Genomic DNA, 17,913 nt, shown 5'->3' with positions numbered 1-17,913 from the left:
TATATATATATATATATATATATATATATATATATATATATATATATATATATATATTCTGTGCTTGAATTGAATGAGAATGCACACATACGTAGAAATGATTGAATGAACACCGAGCTTTCTGTAAACTAGACTCTGGGTTTCTGGCACAACTCACCAACTCACTTCCAAGGTGCATGAAGAGGGGAAAGAAGTCTGAAGAGATCAAAACTCCAGCAACACTATACAATATACAGAACACTTGCATTTCTTTCGGCTTGTGACCCCGATGAAGGCAGCAAGCTGAAACTATAGTTTTTTTTTTTTATACCACAAGTGTTGTATTTATTCTCAATAAATACCATAATCGGTAAAATTAATGGACAAAGCGACGCGGTAGACTTCCCACGGAGACCAGCGAAGGATATTGGAAGAACTTTTCCGGTGATGGCTGAGCGTTACTGCGCAGCCTCAAACTGAGCTTGACGACGTAGATGTGACGTGAGCAACCTGTCTGAAAGTTGTAAGTCTTCTGGTAGCTGTGCCGAGAGAAATCTCAATCACTCCCAATCTTGCAGACAGAAAGCGTAGGTATATGTAAGGAGATAACATAGGCACAGGCTAATAATTGCTAACTAAAATGCTAGTTAACATTAGTAATTAAACTTAAACAGCTAATGTAAGTCAAAACTACCTGCGAGCTTCTCCTGTACTATACGGTAATTCCTCTACTGTGCGACAGAAAGTCGAGTGGTGATGACCCAATCGTTAGCCTATTTTTACAAAAACGTCTGCTACGGAGCCATAACGTGAGATACAAGGTAATGGAGCCTTTTATACATTGTCGTGTTTCTTTAGAAATAAACAATGGACAAATAGTCTTTAAACGCTTCAGATGTAAAGTTATTCGCTATGACGTCAGAATGAATGGCAGTCAATGGAATGCTAACGGCGGGTGATGGCTTGTTAGCATCAAAATGGCGCCATAGGAGGTAGGCTTTGCGGAGGCTCGCTTACCCCCTTGATAAATACACATCACTTCCTCAACATTCAGGGTTTCTGTAGAGTCTAAAATTTTAAAATCTAAATTTCAGGCCTTATAAAGTCTTAAATTCGCTTTATTGTGTTGGAGGTCTTAAATAACTTTTTTTTTTTTAAAGATAATGTTTTGGCATTTTTAGGCCTTTATTTCTGACAGGATAGCGTAGACTTGGGGAATGACATGCAGCAAAGGGCCCGCGGCCGCTGCATCGAGGACTGAGCCCCTGTATATGGGCGCGCGCGCTACCAGGTGAGATACCCAGGCGCTGGTCTTAAATCATTTTCATCGGGTCTTAATTTCTTAATTTCCTACATCCATGGTCCCTCCTTTTTGATTCCCTGGTGTTGTAGTTGATTATTTTTTAAAGATTAATTTTTGGGGGCATTTTTAGACCTGTATTTGACAGGACAGCTGAAGACATGAAAGGGGAGAGAGAGGGGGGAATGACATGCAGCAAAGGGTCGTACCCGGGCCCGCTGCGTCGAGGAGTAAACCTCGATATGTATGGGCGCCCACTCTACCAACTGAGCTATCTGGGTATACGTAGTTGTTTATTTCCCTACTCCAAATATAATTCGCTGCATTACAACTACCAACATGCAACTTATATTGCAGCCAGTCAGCTTTCTTGTTATTGGCACGAGTCTCTTTCAGGATTGTTCCACAGACTATTATATTCTTTAGCTATGGGGAAGTGCAAGTTTAGCGATACTTGGCTTGAAAAAACTGAATTTAGGGCTTGGTTAAAGCCAACTGCTAACGTTTTTTTTTATTGTTATATAGGTCTTAAATTTCATTCATAATAGTCTTGAACGGTCTTAAATTTGACTTGGTGAAACCTGCAGAAACCCTGAACATTGACTCTTCTGCTGCTGCTTTTTATTAACAGCATTCTATGATATTTGGAACACATCATATCACATACTATTGCACAGCTGTAATTGGTTCACTGTTGTCGGAAGCATGTCAAATTGACCTTGTGTTGTTTGCTCAGGAACTGGAGACCCTTGACAATGGGAAGCCGTACGCTATTTCCTACATGGTGGATCTGCCCAACGTGGTGAAATGTTTCAGGTAACAACATACACCACACAGGTTTTCAAAGGCATTTTAAAGCTTTATCGTTTGCCTTTGGGCCACAGGGAGGTAGAAAGGTTTCAAATAACCCCGCCTTGTTACCTCTCACTGAAGCCCAGGTGTTTCTCTCAAACGGAGAATAGGGGGAGTGGATGACAGTTGGGTGTAATCCATAATAGAGATGGTCCGATACCATTTTTTGCTTCCCGTTACCGATTCTGATAGCTGAACTTGCGTATCGGCCGATACCGAGTACCGATCCGATACCAGTGTGTCATATATTTTATTAGGTTTTTAACAGCTGTATACTACTATCCCTGTATGGATGGGATATTATTTCTATCTTTGTTGTCTGTCTGGCTCAGGTTAAAATCTTTGTGAAACATGGAACAAACGCAAACAATGAATGCCAGAGAACTTTCTTTTCTTTATTTATTTCTTTTCTTTTAATGACAGTCAGTTATAACGGAAAAAGAACATAAATAAACTACTTTAACGTCGATTTCCTTTAGGGCTTTATTCCGTGGTATCGGATCGGTGCATAAACTCCAGTACTTCCCGATACCGATACCAGCGTTTTAGGCAGTATCGGAGCCATATTGGCAACCTGATTGCAGGTGACGTTAGAGCACATAGAACAAACCAAGAAATGGCACTGAATTTGCAGACTTTACTGTTTATCAGACCACAAATGAGACCAGGATTAGCCCAACACAGACTCTGTCTTTAAGTCGTCTGGCTGCTGCTGCACCGAGCAGCCGCACTGCTGCACCGCAGGAAAGATAGACCTCAGCATCGTCGGCTCTCGCCTCAGCTCCCAGCACCGACGCCGCGCGGTGCTTAGGGTTGGGTACTGAAGGAATGAATATGACCGATTCTGCTCCGGCTCAAAAGGCCAGCGTTCTCTGACTCCACTTGGTCACTTCTCAAGCTACCTCTGTGTTCAATGACTGGTAGACCAGAAAATAATACTCAGTATTTGCTCAGTTAAATTTAACAAAGCTTTAGTAAACGATATTTCAAGCAGAATACAATTTATGCATAGTGGCAAGTCCTGGAATCACTCCTGTTCTCTCCTCCTCTCCTGGCCTCAAGATTGTCACTATTAGATATTATACTGGGTGCATTCTGTCCCAAATGTTTATCAGGAGCAATTTGCTCCTTCTGCAACTGTCTTATCTTACACATGCCAGACAAGAGGAGAGAGCGAGGCCATTCCCAGGCGTTGAAGACATTCTATTCTTGACACAATGTATTTCAAAACGTTTCTCTTGTTGCTGCACAAAGATCTTCTTCGTGTGCAATAAGTTAAGCCAGCTAACTACACCTTAACTAATGGAGGATGACATATGACCTGCAGATTCTACTAAAGTCATACGTCATATTCCTGTTTTAGCAACAACCTTTAAAAAAGATATATACATAACATGTTATTATATAACATTCTGGTTAGTCCACATAGTCAGGAAATGACTCAAATGAAATATAAAATTATCAAAATACACTGTAGTGTACGGTTTAATGCAGTCTCGCAATGTTAATGGAAGTGAAAAAATAATTAGTGTATCCGCCCTGTGATTCTGATCGGCTCCAAAACGTAATGTGCTCCTCCTCGGCCAACGCTGCACCCTTCCACCAAAGTTCATGAAAATCAGGCCAGAAGTTTTTCTGTAATCCTGCTGACAGACAGACAAACTAAATAAAAAAACATGACCTCCTTGGTGGAGGGAATGAGCTTCTGCCTTGTTGTAACCCCATGTCCCAACCTGCTGTGTTTAGGTACTACGCAGGCTGGGCTGACAAATGGGAGGGAAAGACCATCCCCATCGATGGAGACTATTTCTGCTACACCCGACATGAACCCATCGGAGTCTGTGGACAGATCATCCCGGTGAGGGGAGGGGAAGCAGGGGGCAGGGAGAGAAAGATCAAAATAAACATAAATGAGAATAAATATGAAAGAAGGGAGTGGAAATGCATATTGACTGACTGACGAGCTGGAGGCAGACAGAGAAGCTCTTAACACCCCTTAATCGATCCATCGCAAAGCTGTAGCCAGGTTTAGATGCATATCAAATCTGTGTATATAAGCTTAGTCACAATGCAATGGAGTGCTGCTCGGTGTGTGTGGAAAGTGTGTGTCTCTCTGGTGCTCTTAGGCTTAGATCCAAGTGTACAAGGGTTCAAAGACACTGAGGCACTGTTTAAAAAGCCCTTATTATATTTCTTGGCTAAATCCATTAAAACAAGGCAACGCGTTTTGCTTTATTGTAAGCTATGGATATAGTTTAATGTTTATAGCCCCTTTTCTTAAATCTTCGGCTCATGTCTTGAGCATTTCTTTCAAAATCTTCTTCTGAATCACAGATGCGTTTAGGTCTCTGAAACGGACCAAAGGGCACGTTATTTATTAACCAAGGAGGATGAAAACTGGCTGCTCAGTTGGTTTTCTAAACATTGTAGTATGTCAATCACCATTACGGTCTTTAAATCAAGACAATTCATTTCAGTGAAAGGAAAAATCCAAACTAAGCTTCGTTGCCTTGTTTTAATGATTTGAGCCAAGAAATATAAGAGAGGCTTTTTAAACTTAACCCTCCCTAGTGCCTCACTGTCCTTGAACCCATGTACGCATATACGCTTGTTAGGTAAATCCCGTGTTCCACACACCTCTGCCCTAGCTGTAAACACCCTGGAGTTGGATTGATTCATGATTACCCACATTCTGTGTTATTCAACTGATAGAACAGGAGTGCACACAGAGCTCAGACGTGTGTGTGTGTGTGTGTGTGTGTGTGTGTGTGTGTGTGTGTGTGTGTGTGTGTGTGTGTGTGTGTGTGTGTGTGTGTGTGTGTGTGTGTGTGTGTGTGTGTGTGTGTGTGTGTGTGTGTGTGTGTGTGTGTGTGTGTGTGTGTGTGTGTGTTGTGGGAAACCCATTTGAAGCCTTTAGGTTTGACTGATGTTTTGTCCTTCTGCATGCTGTCTCCTCTCTCTTCCACTAAAGAATCAAAGCCAGCCATTGCTATCAGAACCTTTTGGTTCTTTCAACTTACGGTCTACTTTGACGGTCCCAGGATTCAGCGTTAAACCAGCGCAGGGGGGGCTGCGTTGTTGAAGGCGGGGCAGCAGATTAGTGTGTTGTTAAAGGCTTATCAGATGCTTAAACGGTTTGTTATACTCAGACAGGGTTTTACAACTCTGAAAAGCAAATAATTGATCGCATTATTGTTATGATTGCGAGGAAAAACGTAGAAATATGGCATTCACATTACGAAATAATCTCCCAGGAACGTTAGCTCACATGTGTTTGACCAGCACAGCAATCCCACCAATTGTCCCAGTTAGAGAGAAAATGCCCTAAACATATTCTTTGTAAATCTTTACAGTTGTTCCCTGAAAGAACCAAGCAGGCCTGCCTTGTTGCACCGTCTTATCGCTTCTTCAAAACGTTTGGTTACAGTGTAACCTTGGTTCTCTGAGTGAAGAGACTATTTCTCCAGGGCAAGGCTGCTCGGATACCGTTCCAATCAGTGTAAATCGGTGAACCCATGCACCCCTGGGCCTTTTATGCCCAAGCATGGGCCACATAGTGGTCCGTCTTAAAGTGATATCCACCTCAACTGCCCTCAGTGGGTCAGTCCCCCAGTACATACAGAATATGTATCTCTGTGGAGAGATAGTCAGTCTCGATACGGTAGAGAACTTGCCGTTTTAGCTTGCTAGCTCAGTGGTTGTTCTTGTCGTGAACGCCGGATGTCCGGCTTATCCTGGCAACATACTTCAGTTGATCCAGACTAAAAAAAAATCATAATCACAGTTCTTTTGGTCAATATTGACGTCACGATTATTTAACACTCACTTTGGAAAGATGTTGCATTTGTGGAACTTAAAGAACAGTGAAACAGTTAAACAAATTAACTGTGAAAACACCTTGAACTGTGAAATCTTCCATACTTTTCCTGTTTGACTGTTTTTAATTTTTTTTTCATTCAGAATACAAGACAAAATAAGAGTTTACTTGCAAAACATAATGTGCAAAAAAAATGATTGTTTTTGTGATCATTAGGAGCCAAAATCGTAATTGCGATTCAAGTTTTGATTAATTGCGCAGCCCTAATCCAGACTTCAGCAAAACAGGAAAGGCATACTGTCACTCCCTTTGCTTATCAGGAGATGCATTGAAACCTCAGCTTTAGTATTATGGGGTTAAGTGTCAGAAGTTACTCAGTAGAAGTGAAGTGTGATTGATGTGAACAAACCTTTCTCCCCCCCCCCTTTGCAGTGGAACTTCCCTCTGCTGATGCAGGCGTGGAAACTTGGCCCGGCCCTGGCGACCGGTAACACTGTGGTGATGAAAGTCGCAGAGCAGACGCCGCTCACAGCACTCTACGTAGCCAGCCTGATTAAAGAGGTACTTTGTTTGTTTCCTTTTTTTCTCTCCAGTTATTGTGACTTTAACTACCATCAGTGCAATACACAGGAACATTAAGACCTTTTTTCTTTTTCAACAATGTATTATTTACGCGTAACCGTTGAGTGGGTAAAATCAGTTGGATCAAAGCAACACATTCTTTCCTTGTTCAACCTCTAGTTTTGGTAGGCTTGTGTTGAAGCTTGCACTAGTCTGCCGTGTGTCCACAACATTAGAAATGTCTGATGGGAAAAGTTATAGAATTATGCAATCCGTCTTTGCTTTTTCAGGAGATGAACTGCAACGGTTAGCCTCGGTATTATGGGCATAAAGAATGTGGTTAAAAGTGGTCAGAAAGTTACGTGGTCGGAATGTAACTAAGTACATTTACTCAAGTACTGTCCTTAAGTCCAAATGTTGACGTACGTTTACTTGAGTCTTTTCTCTTCATGCCACTTTCTACTTCTACTCCGCTGCATTTCAGAGAGAAATATTGTACTTTTTACTCCACTACATTCATCTGTTACAGCTTTAGTTGCTAGTTACTTTACACGTTAAGATTTCTGCACACAAAACACATGTAGTTTATAAAATCTGATGTTTAATTATAAATAAAACTAGCCGACAATATAATGGCCTACTAGTTTTAATAGAAGATCAAACACTTAGTTGATGGACAGAATTGTTGGGATCATTTCCAGTTTCTAAAATGTGAGGATTTTTCTGCATTGAGTACTTTAATTTTAGTACTTTAAGTACATTTTCCTGATGATACTTTCATACTTTGACTTACATTTTCAATGCAGGACTTTTTGTAACAGTATTTTTACAGTGTACCACTGGTGACTCTTCAGTGATACAGTCGACCCCACACTGTAAAACATGATGTTGTGTAGTCTAGAGCAATGTGTTATTACCAAATCCAAACACCTGCTAATGGGCTCAGCAAAGATACGATTTCTTCCAGAGCAAAAAAGACCTGATGGAAGCAATGAAGCTTCACAAGTTCAGCATAAAGGTTCTTTAATCTATTTTATCTAGTCTTTTAATTGCCTGTGCAACTTCAGAGTTGAGCAGTTTTGCAGAGAAGAAGAGAGAAGATTGGTCCAGATATAAGAAAATCTAAAGAACACAGAAAGAGCTCACACAGACGTTACTTGTTTTTCCTCAAGCTTGTGTTGACTTGTGTTTCCAGGTGGGTTTTCCTGAAGGTGTTGTGAATATCTTGCCAGGCATGGGACCATCAGCTGGCGGTGCCATTGCTAGCCACATGGATGTTGACAAGTTGGCCTTCACTGGATCCACAGAGGTGGGGCAATTCTTTTTTTTTTTTTTTCCATTATCTTTTTATTGAATTTTAACATAACAGACAGAAGAGAAAAAAATAAATAAAAAAAAAAAAAAAAAAAAATTATACAGACAATTAGATCAGGTCAGTCCATGGTCACAGATCACAGTTCATCCTTTGTGAATGTTATGTAAACATGTCAAACTCTGTTATGACATGGTAGTGTCAGAGGTCCATAAGCGGTTCCCATATCCTGCGGAAGGCATCCCCCTTGTTTTTTAGGGCGTATGTGCGTTGTTCCAGTCTCAAAGTTTCATTTAGGATTTTTTTAAACAGATTAAATGATGGGGGTCTTTGTTGATTCCAATTGAGCAAGATGCATTTCTTTGCTATGTAAGACATTATGATTATCCTCTTCCTGCATGTGGTGTCCAGGGTCTTGTCCAATTCCGTACCAAAGAGGTACCGTGTTGGTGTAATGTCCAGCGGGGTTTTCACAATTTTAACAGTTAGATCATGTACCGCCTTCCAGAAATGTTTTAATTTCCTGCATTCCCAAAAAACATGCATAATTGACCCTGTACATGTTTTACAACGATGACATCTGGGGGATGAGTTAGGAAACATTTTACTTAAGCGGAGCGGAGTAAGGTACACCCTGTGCATGAATTTATAATTTTGTTCAGTTATTTTATTACAGGACAGTGGGGAAAAAACATTCTGACATATTGTATCCCACTGATCTTCGTCAAAAGCACGTCCCATATCCTTCTGCCATATGTTCCTAAGAGAGGTCAAGGAAGAGCTGTAATAGTCCAACAGAGCACTATAAATTACAGAGATTTTTCCTTTTAATGATGTTGATTTTACCAAAATCTCCTCTAGATTCGTCAGCCCCAAAGACAGCCGTTTTTCCCCATTTAGGGTGTTTATTAGATGGCGAATTTGTAAGTATCTATAAAAGTCCTGTTTCGGAATTTCATATTCTGACATTAGAACAGAAAAGGACTTGAGTGTATCCCCGGCAAACAATTGTTGGAATTGATGTATACCATTTCCTCTCCACTTTGTGAACAAAGATCTGCCAATAGATGGTGGCAGATCTGGGTTTAAGGATTCAGGGGAAAGCCTGGAGATTTTGCCAAAATTCCCACAGAACTTATTTATATCTTGCCAAGCCCGAGGAGTGTTGTAGACTACATATGTTTTGGTTATCTGATGTAGTGCATTTATGTTGTTAATGAATGGCAGCAAAGTTGTAGAAATAGGATTACAAAGTTCTTCTTCTATGTCTATCCAGTGTGCATTATTACGCTTTTGCACCCAGCTAATCAGGCCCTTTGTTTGGGCAGCCCAATAGTACATCTGTAAGTCTGGTAATGCCAGTCCCCCTTTCTCTCTAGATTTTGTTAAAGTTTTAAAAGCTATTCTTGGTAAGGAATTTTTCCAGATGAAAGAGGTTAACATTTTGTTTATAGATTTAAAGAATGTTTTATCCAAGTAACAGGGCAGTGACTGAAATAAATAGTTAAAACGGGGCAGAACATTCATTTTAATTACATGTATTCGTCCGAGAAATGAGATGGGGAGCATTTTCCAATGTTCTAATTCCTCCTTAATCTTTTTAAGCAATGGAATGTAGTTTATGAAGTAAAGATCCTTTAGTTTTAGAGCCACATTTACCCCAAGATACTTAAAGCTGTTCTGGGCCCAGGTGAACGGAGAGATTGCTCTGAGTCTATTAGAAACTGACGAGTTAATTAATAATGCATTGGATTTCGTCAAATGGACTTTATAGCCCGATATTGTTCCAAATTTAGAAATAAGGTCTAATACTGCTGGGATTGATAGCTCAGGGCTGGTTAAGTATAGGATTATATCATCAGCATATAGTGAAATTTTGTTCTGTGTTTTCCCGATATTGATACCAGCAATCTCTTCATTAGCCCGTATGGCTTCTGCGAGTGGTTCAATAGCCAAGTTAAATAAAAATGGAGATAAAGGGCACCCCTGCCGACAGCCTCTAAACAAATCAAATTTTTCAGTGAGGGTACCATTTATACATATTTGGGCTTGTGGGTTGCTATACATAGTTCTGACCCACCCAATACATTTTTCACCAAGATTAAATTTCTCCAGAACAGCAAACAAATATGACCACTCGACCCTATCAAACGCTTTTTCTGCGTCTAGCGAAAGTAGTAGGGCTGTTCTATTGTGTAGGGCCGAGTGGTCAATTATATTTAATAGTCTCCGGATATTGTCAGATGCATAGCGCGCCTTCACAAAGCCGGACTGATCGGGATTAATAATCTGGGGCAACAGGTTTTCCAGCCTGCGTGCAATTAATTTGGACAGTATCTGGCAATTCTGTTTTAATATATTTTATGTATAAATAACATGCTGTCTACATAACAAAACTAATTCGAAAGCCAGGATGTATATTTATGACCATGTGGGAGCAAAAAGACAGTTATCCCCGATCAAAGGGGATTTATCAAGAATAGGAACTCTTAAAGTGCTCATATTATGCTTTTTCCATTTCCTTTATTGTGTTGTATATATTTTTGTGCTCATTATAGGTTTCCAAAGTGAAAAAGCCCAAAGTCCACCCCAAAGGGACTTACCATCTTCCAGAGAAAACACTGTTCTCAAACTGCTCCAAACAGCTCTATTGTAGTCCAGCCTTTACTTCAGAGACCAACGTGGGTCACTTTGTAACACACGTTATAATGCTCGCCTAGCTGCTAGCGTGGCACGCCCTCATACTCTGCTTCTGACTGGCTAGTAGTCCTTACTGCGCATGTGCGACTCCCAACAAAGATGGAACAGAAGTGAGATGCCTCACTCTGTAGCTAAAACAGAGAGCTCAACACACAGGGTGAAAAGGGGAGCGGCAGCAATGTGCAGTACAACAAAAAATATGGTGTTTTCTGAAAATTAAACCACATAAACCTATTCTGGTACAACCTCTAAATACAATTATGGACCTGGAAATGAGCAGAATGTGAGCACTTTAAGATACTAAATATAATTAATAATAATTAAACATCACATTTTATAAGATTTTGGATTTGTTAGATCATTTTTGCAGTGGAATAGATTGCTGTATACAGCAGCTGTCATCACCGATGGGCTCATATCAAGTTGCACCTTGATAACAAGATAGGGAGACTCACTCTGACCCAGCTAAATTGGTGCTGCAGCTGTCTGATGTGAATTTTCCTGGAGTACATATCAGCCCTGTCAGACCTGAGGTGATGCATGCAATGACATATTATCACCAGCATTTGTCGCAAGTCAGCCAACGTGGTTGTGTTGGTCACTCTGGCACGAACACCACGCCCAAGCTGATCCCACAAGTGTTCAATGGGGTTGAGGTCAGGACTGCTGGTTGAAGAATGGGATGCTATCCCACAGCAGTGTGTGACCAGCATGAGGAGGAGGTGCCAGGCTGTTGTGGCTGTGTATGGTTCTTCCACACGCTACTGAGGCTCCGGTTTGTGAAATGAATAAATTGTCAAATTTTTCATGGGCGCAACCCACGTACTCAGCGCTGCTGCTCACAGTAAAACTGATTATATTAATAGAAAATCTTTTGCCAAAAACCTTGCAGTCACTTTTGACTACTAGCTGAAATTTGATAAAATTTGACAAAAAGACAATTATTCATGGTACTTGCACTTGAGAAATATTGCAAAAATACGTCAAATGTTGTCCTTCCAGCAGTTGGAAATGCCTTTGTTTCCTGACTATTGTAACGCTCTTAATTCCTGCCATAGCCAAGATGCTGTTAACAAGTTACGATTAGTCAAAAAAACTGCAGCAAGACTATTGCTATTAAGATGAGTGTGCTTCCTAAATGTAATAATTTTTTACAGTACCTCCCAATCAAGACCTCCACTAAACATGCTGATCAATAAAACAACTCTAATGCATTTCTCTGGAAGGTGGGATTGAACTAAAGCTCAGAAGAGTAGATCAAATTTGTAGGTGGTTTATATCATGATCATCAACATTTCAAGGGGAATTTTGCTATTTTTCAACCTGGACCATATTTCCCCATGCATTGCTGTCTAAGTGACGAAAGTAAACAAAACTCTTTGAAATTGGTCCAGCGTTGAGCGAGAACGCTGTAACTGGCAGCCGTGAACCGAGCTGCAATGTAACCCTACGGGACAAATGTTCAGCGTCAGTTAGCGTCCACTAAAAGTACCGTTTTTACCGCTGACAGGCTCAGATTATTATTTTTAGTGTCTGACAACATTATGGGAAGATGCATGGAAAAATAAGGTCCAGATAAAAAAAAAATTTAAAGGTGCACTACGAGTGCATGGTTTCAGCATGATTTAATTTTTGTTTTAAATTGCAGGCATCTCTCTGCCTGCCCCCTGAATACACTGCGAAAAAAGCCCGGTCTCGGGAGACAACCCAGGGGTCATAAACGTCAAACACTAGAGGCGCAGGCTGTGCACCAAAATACAACAAACCACGTTCCAGCCAATCACCGACAAGATGGTTGGGGGGAGGGGGTGGGGGTTAGTACGCATGCACATAATGGGGTGGGGCAGTGAGCACTAACCCCCCACCTCCTCCCCCAGTGAAGGTCAAAGCCTGCCACCTTCACACCTCATCGATATTAAACTATGCCACCTTTTCTAACATTTAACAGGCTTGTGGAAATTTAAAAAAAGAGCAGATTTCAGTCTGTCAAATTGAACATTGAAAAAAATCCGACGATAACATCCAGACAATTCGTATCCTGCAGCATGTGCTTTTAGTGTCTCTCATATGTACAAAACAATGACCAGTACAAGGACTTTCTGGACTACATCTGTTAACAAATGTCTCTCAATCTAACAGTCAGCCACTGACTGTCATTTTTTTGTAAGCTGTAGTAGTTTTTCTAACTTTTGTATTTGAAGCTAATGTGTCCCCATCTCTCTTCTTCCCTGTCTGTGTCCATCAGGTGGGTCATCTCATCCAGCAGGCTTCAGGCAACAGCAACCTAAAGAAAGTCACTCTGGAGCTGGGAGGAAAGAGTCCCAACATCATCCTGTCCGACGCCGACAGTACGTCTCACAGATACGAGTGCAGCAGTCATGTTCTAACACAGCTGGTGCCCTGTGGGGGCAACTCAAACGCTGCTGATGGCAGTTTGTCAAACTGTCTACTGTAGAGATAAGTGGCTGCACGGCTCACACAAAGTGTAACAATCAGATCAGAACAAACGGACAGGCCCCTCAAATCTGGACGTCAGTTGTATCCAATATGCAGGGATATTTTCTGATCTATATATATATTACAGATTCTGAAATTGACCTTGTCTAAATGGCAGTGATGAGTCATTGTTCCATCAGAATCCATGCAGCCAGACATGTTAATGTAATTTCATGTAAAGGGCATGGCTATGTCCCAACACTATTGTTGGGTGTGCTCTGTTGCACCTGTCAACAGACCTAACAGCCTGGAGTACACCGCTACATCACTACAGAAAAGTGAGAAATGAAACAAGATTTTCACTGCCTATTAGCTGCTGATTAATCTAAAGGAGGAGCATTTTAAAGATTTTTTTGGGGGGGGGCTTTTCCGCCTTTAATGGACAGGACAGCTAGGTGAGAAAGGGGGGGGAGAGAGAGGGGGAAGACATGCAGGAAATCTTCACAGGTCGGACTTGAACCCTGGACCTCTGCGTCAAGGCATAAACCTCCTATGTATATGTGCACCTGCTCTACCAACTGAGCCAGCAGAGGAGGAGCATTTTAATGTTTATTTTTAAGAATACTTTAATGGTGTCTTTATCTTTTCCCCATGCAGTGGAAGATGCAGTGGAGCAGTCCCACTTTGCTCTGTTTTTCAACCAAGGCCAGTGTTGCTGCGCCGGCTCCCGAACGTTTGTCCAAGCCGACATCTACGATGAGTTTTTGGAGCGGAGCGCCGAGCGAGCTCGGAATCGCGTGGTGGGAAACCCCTTTGACCTAAAGACCGAGCAGGGACCTCAGGTAACACACACACACAAAACCCTCAATTATAAATAATACATTTATATAGAGCTTTATCATAGATACTCAAACTGCTCCGTCAATCGGGGGGGGGGACTACTCTCTTCCACCCCCAATGTGTAGCACCCACCTTTGTGATGCACGGCAGCCTTACAACGCCAGACGCTCACCACACATCAGGTCTGTGGGGAGAACATGCAAACTCCACACAGAAAGGCCCGTGCGGACCAGGGTTCGAACCACTAACCTTCTTGCTGTGAGGCCACAGTGCTGCAAATTAGCACTCTCAGACCCCCTCCAAATAAATGCAAAAGTCAAATTTAAGGTTATTTTATGCCTGTATAATGGCCAGGATTATCAGGAATAAAATGTATGTATGAACACTCATACACCTACCTGCAAGGAACACAAGAGTTCTACCCTCTCAAATACCCATTTCATGCAGTGTTAATAAAAAAAAGACACATGATCAGTGCAGTTTTTAAACACAAATGGGTGCATCTGAAGTGTAAGGACTCTCTCTCCCCCTCTCTCTCGGTGCTGTTGGCTCTGTGACGGCCTGCCAGGTAGATCAGGAGCAGTTCAACAAGATCCTGGGCTACATCAGCAGTGGGAAGAGAGAGGGAGCCAAGCTGATGTGTGGGGGAGGAGTGGCTGCCGACAGAGGCTACTTCATCCAGCCGACGGTGTTCGGAGACGTCCAGGACAACATGACCATCGCCAGGGAGGAGGTAACCATCCTACGGAACACTTAAACTAACACATTGTTATATGTATTTCCTTTTTATGAATGCAATAACTCAGTTGTAACTAAATTCAAATCATATAATGGAAGGGCAGTCAATAGTAGTGGCCATAATCAAATGGAACATGAGGGCACTGAGCCGCTGCTGTGAGCCCGCTGATGTGTGGCATCCCATTAGATGCTTAATTTATGTAATTTACAGCCTTCACCTAATACTCCTGAAAAAAAATGGCTGTGGTTCTAAATGTAATCCATGAAATTAAAGTTCTTTATTTGTTCCCGTCGGTTGCTGTTAGAGATGCACCGATAGACCGGCCAGTGACCGGAATTGGCCGGTTTTCACGTGCTCGGCCATGACCGGCGACCGGCAGGTCAGTCTGACGTGCCGATTTCATACCGTCAATGCTACAATTAACTGACAATATTACAAGTTACAGTTCTCAAGGACGCACGCACACACAAACAGTCTCTTTTTCTCCTTTCTCTCAACTTTTTCACCGTGTGTCGCACGTACCCGCTCGTGGTGTGAAAGGCGTGTCCGCGCTATTCTCGCACACGTAGGGAACCTCGTGAGTTAACCTGCAACATGTCAGCTGTTTGGAAATTCTTCAGCGTGCAGAAGATAACAAGTTTGCAACATGCAACACCTGCAAGGAGAAAGTAGGGCGTGGAGGGACGACACCAAAAACCAAAATCAGATTTTTTTTTTTTTTTTTGTTGGATGTGAAAAGAAGGAAATGGTTCTAACATTGACCTTTTTAGATGGGTGTGAATTTCCCACACCAGGAGTCATTAATATAGTTCTATTTTATAGTGATCCATTATCTGTTCAAAAACATGTCTATGTTCTGTGCAAAATATTCTATTAAAGAACAGATAGAAAAAATAAATATTTGTGTGTGCTGTAAAGTGGTTAGAAAATGGAATCGGCTGAAATCTGTATCAGCTGGCCTAACTCAATGGAAATCTGAATCGGCCTAGAAAGTTGTAATCGGTGCAGCTTTAGTTGCTGTCCATACTTTACTTACGTTAAGTTCCAGTGTGGTAAAAGGCAGGATCTGACCCCTCTCCTGTTTGTTGCAATGTAAACGAAATGCATCTTCAGAGAGACGAATGCTGACTGGTGCTATGCCTGGAGGACCTCTGTGCACAGTCCGTTTTCACTCTACAACTCTACAAAAACGGTCACCCGTTCTCTAAGTTTCTGAGCGCTTCCATTTGCTGCCTCTCTCTCTTTTTGTGGAAGAGTATATATTTTCTGTGAGGGCTGGGACTAAATGCTTTTGTCCCGATTCGATTCTGTCCCGATACATGAGTGCTGATTGGATTTGTGTTGTGATTTTCATTCATTGCCATTCTAGAAGTATTGTGATTCGATAGTATTGAGTATTGCAGATTTTCTTTTCCCTCTTTATCAAAAAAAGTTGAATAAAACACTTCTAGAGACAATATATCATGAGACATTTCTAAAAACTAGTTTTCTAAGAAGAATGACAACACAAGTCAGTCAGTCAGTCTGACATTTATCTCTTTGTAAAGAAGAACACAACATGGAGGTTCTGCGGGAAAAGAATCAATTTTAAAAATCGCCGCAAAAAAATCACGATACATACAACTAAGTGAATTGAATTTTTTTTTTTTCTATATTTTTTTTCTGTTTTTTAAAAAAGGCATAATGTAATATAGGGGGCTACTTTAAAGAGGCACAGTCATCTAATGGACTCATTTCTCAGGCATAATTATACACCAAATTAGCATTCTGTAATCTGGTCTTGGGAAACGCACCACAACTATATGAGCATATTATTATATATTACGGGGCATCATCTCCTCTCAAATATTAGGCTATATTCCTTCTATTATTTAAAAAAAAGTCTAAATAACGAGGAACATATTGTGTTCCCTCACGCTAATGATAGATGAAATATAATACTTGGATGTGAGAGAGAACGTGTTTATTACACTTGCTTTGCTTGTGTGTCCTGTGTTATTATCATTGATTTTCGGTTTTCTTTTTCGGTCGTGTTTTCTCTTGCAGATCTTTGGCCCAGTGATGCAGATCTTGAAGTTCAAAACGCTGGAGGAGGTGGTGACGAGAGCCAACGATTCTAAATACGGACTGGCAGCCGCCGTGTTTACTAAAGACATCGACAAGGCCCACTATGTGTCCAACGCACTCCGCGCCGGCACAGTCTGGTAGGGCTGTTATTACCGCAAACATGAGTCTCGGAGCTGCAGACATCCAAGGCTAACGTGTGTGTGTGTGTCTGTCTCTCTCTGTGTGTGTGTGTGTGTGTGTGTGTGTGTGTGTCTCTCTCTCTGTCTGTGTGTCTCTGTCTGTCTGTCTGTCTGTCTGTCTGTCTGTCTGTCTCTCTCGGTCTGTCCCTCTCCCCCTGCAGGATTAACTGTTACGATGTGTTTGGGGCCCAGGCTCCGTTTGGAGGTTACAAGGCCTCCGGTAACGGCAGAGAGCTCGGAGAGTACGGCCTGGACAACTACACAGAAGTCAAAACGGTAAGTACTAAAAATATACGACGAGAATTATTTTAGGCTCCTCAGATGAATTGCTCTGAATCTGAACCTCCAGTATATGGATCATGAAGCTCAAAGCCAATTATAACTTGCTAAATCAGCAATGTGTGCATAATCCAATCGGCGAACACGGCTCACAATCGTTATTTTTGAACTGAAGTATGTTTAAAATAACACTGTCCAGTCTGGGTTTATCTGAATAAATGATAATAAGGTTGTCACCATACCAGAATTTTAAACTTCTATAATAAAGAATAAAGAAAATGATACTAGATACCTAGGCACACAAAATAGGGTCTTTTTTTTTAGTTTTTTTTTATGAATCCCCTGCATAGTACTGGTACAGAAAAAGTCCCTGAACACAGCAACGTGTTTGTCGTCTGTTATTATTGCTGTTAGTAGTGCTTCACTTGTAAACACAGGATGATGAGCGGTTGATTTTCCTCCCCGTTGTTCCATCTGTGCAGCCTTGCCTTGAAAATCTGATTGCCTGCCTGTTTTTATTTATTTTTTCTTATATAGCTTTGGTACTTTTTGAATGAATTATTAGCATTGTGTGTAATGTTTGATATCCTGAGAGCAAACGTTCTTTTTGTGTGTGTTATCAGGTGACCATCAAGGTGCCACAGAAGAATTCTTAGACGTCCGACGGCTCTCTGTCAGACCTTCATTTCAGCACTTTGGACCCCTTTCAGCTGTGAAAATGCACCCACTGTCCACACTCGACATATCTTCATTTTTCCGCCTGAATCAATGTGATCAAACTATGAAGACACAATCTGTTTTTGATCACTGACGTTTATACATTTTCATAATAAAGGCATTTGAGGCACTTAG

The 17,913-nt window shown here is 41.4% G+C and overlaps 1 protein-coding gene across 1 annotated transcript in view; it reads left to right on the top strand.

Moving 5' to 3' along the window:
• The window catches only part of LOC120561802 (aldehyde dehydrogenase, mitochondrial-like), a 25,141-nt gene extending 7,228 nt beyond the window's left edge, over positions 1 to 17,913 (top strand). Inside the window, exons 4-13 of the mRNA XM_039805057.1 lie at positions 2,016 to 2,095; positions 3,878 to 3,989; positions 6,381 to 6,509; positions 7,705 to 7,818; positions 12,767 to 12,869; positions 13,615 to 13,799; positions 14,366 to 14,530; positions 16,583 to 16,740; positions 16,944 to 17,058; positions 17,685 to 17,913. Coding sequence (XP_039660991.1) covers positions 2,016 to 2,095; positions 3,878 to 3,989; positions 6,381 to 6,509; positions 7,705 to 7,818; positions 12,767 to 12,869; positions 13,615 to 13,799; positions 14,366 to 14,530; positions 16,583 to 16,740; positions 16,944 to 17,058; positions 17,685 to 17,717 — 1,194 coding nt within the window. The 3' untranslated portion in view covers positions 17,718 to 17,913. The remainder of the gene's footprint in view (positions 1 to 2,015; positions 2,096 to 3,877; positions 3,990 to 6,380; positions 6,510 to 7,704; positions 7,819 to 12,766; positions 12,870 to 13,614; positions 13,800 to 14,365; positions 14,531 to 16,582; positions 16,741 to 16,943; positions 17,059 to 17,684) is intronic.

This window comes from Perca fluviatilis, chromosome 7 (assembly GCF_010015445.1).
Source record: "Perca fluviatilis chromosome 7, GENO_Pfluv_1.0, whole genome shotgun sequence".
Classification (NCBI taxonomy): domain Eukaryota; kingdom Metazoa; phylum Chordata; class Actinopteri; order Perciformes; family Percidae; genus Perca; species Perca fluviatilis.
The sequence above is the reverse complement of the archived record's forward strand: the minus strand, read 5'-3'. Positions and strand labels throughout refer to the sequence as shown.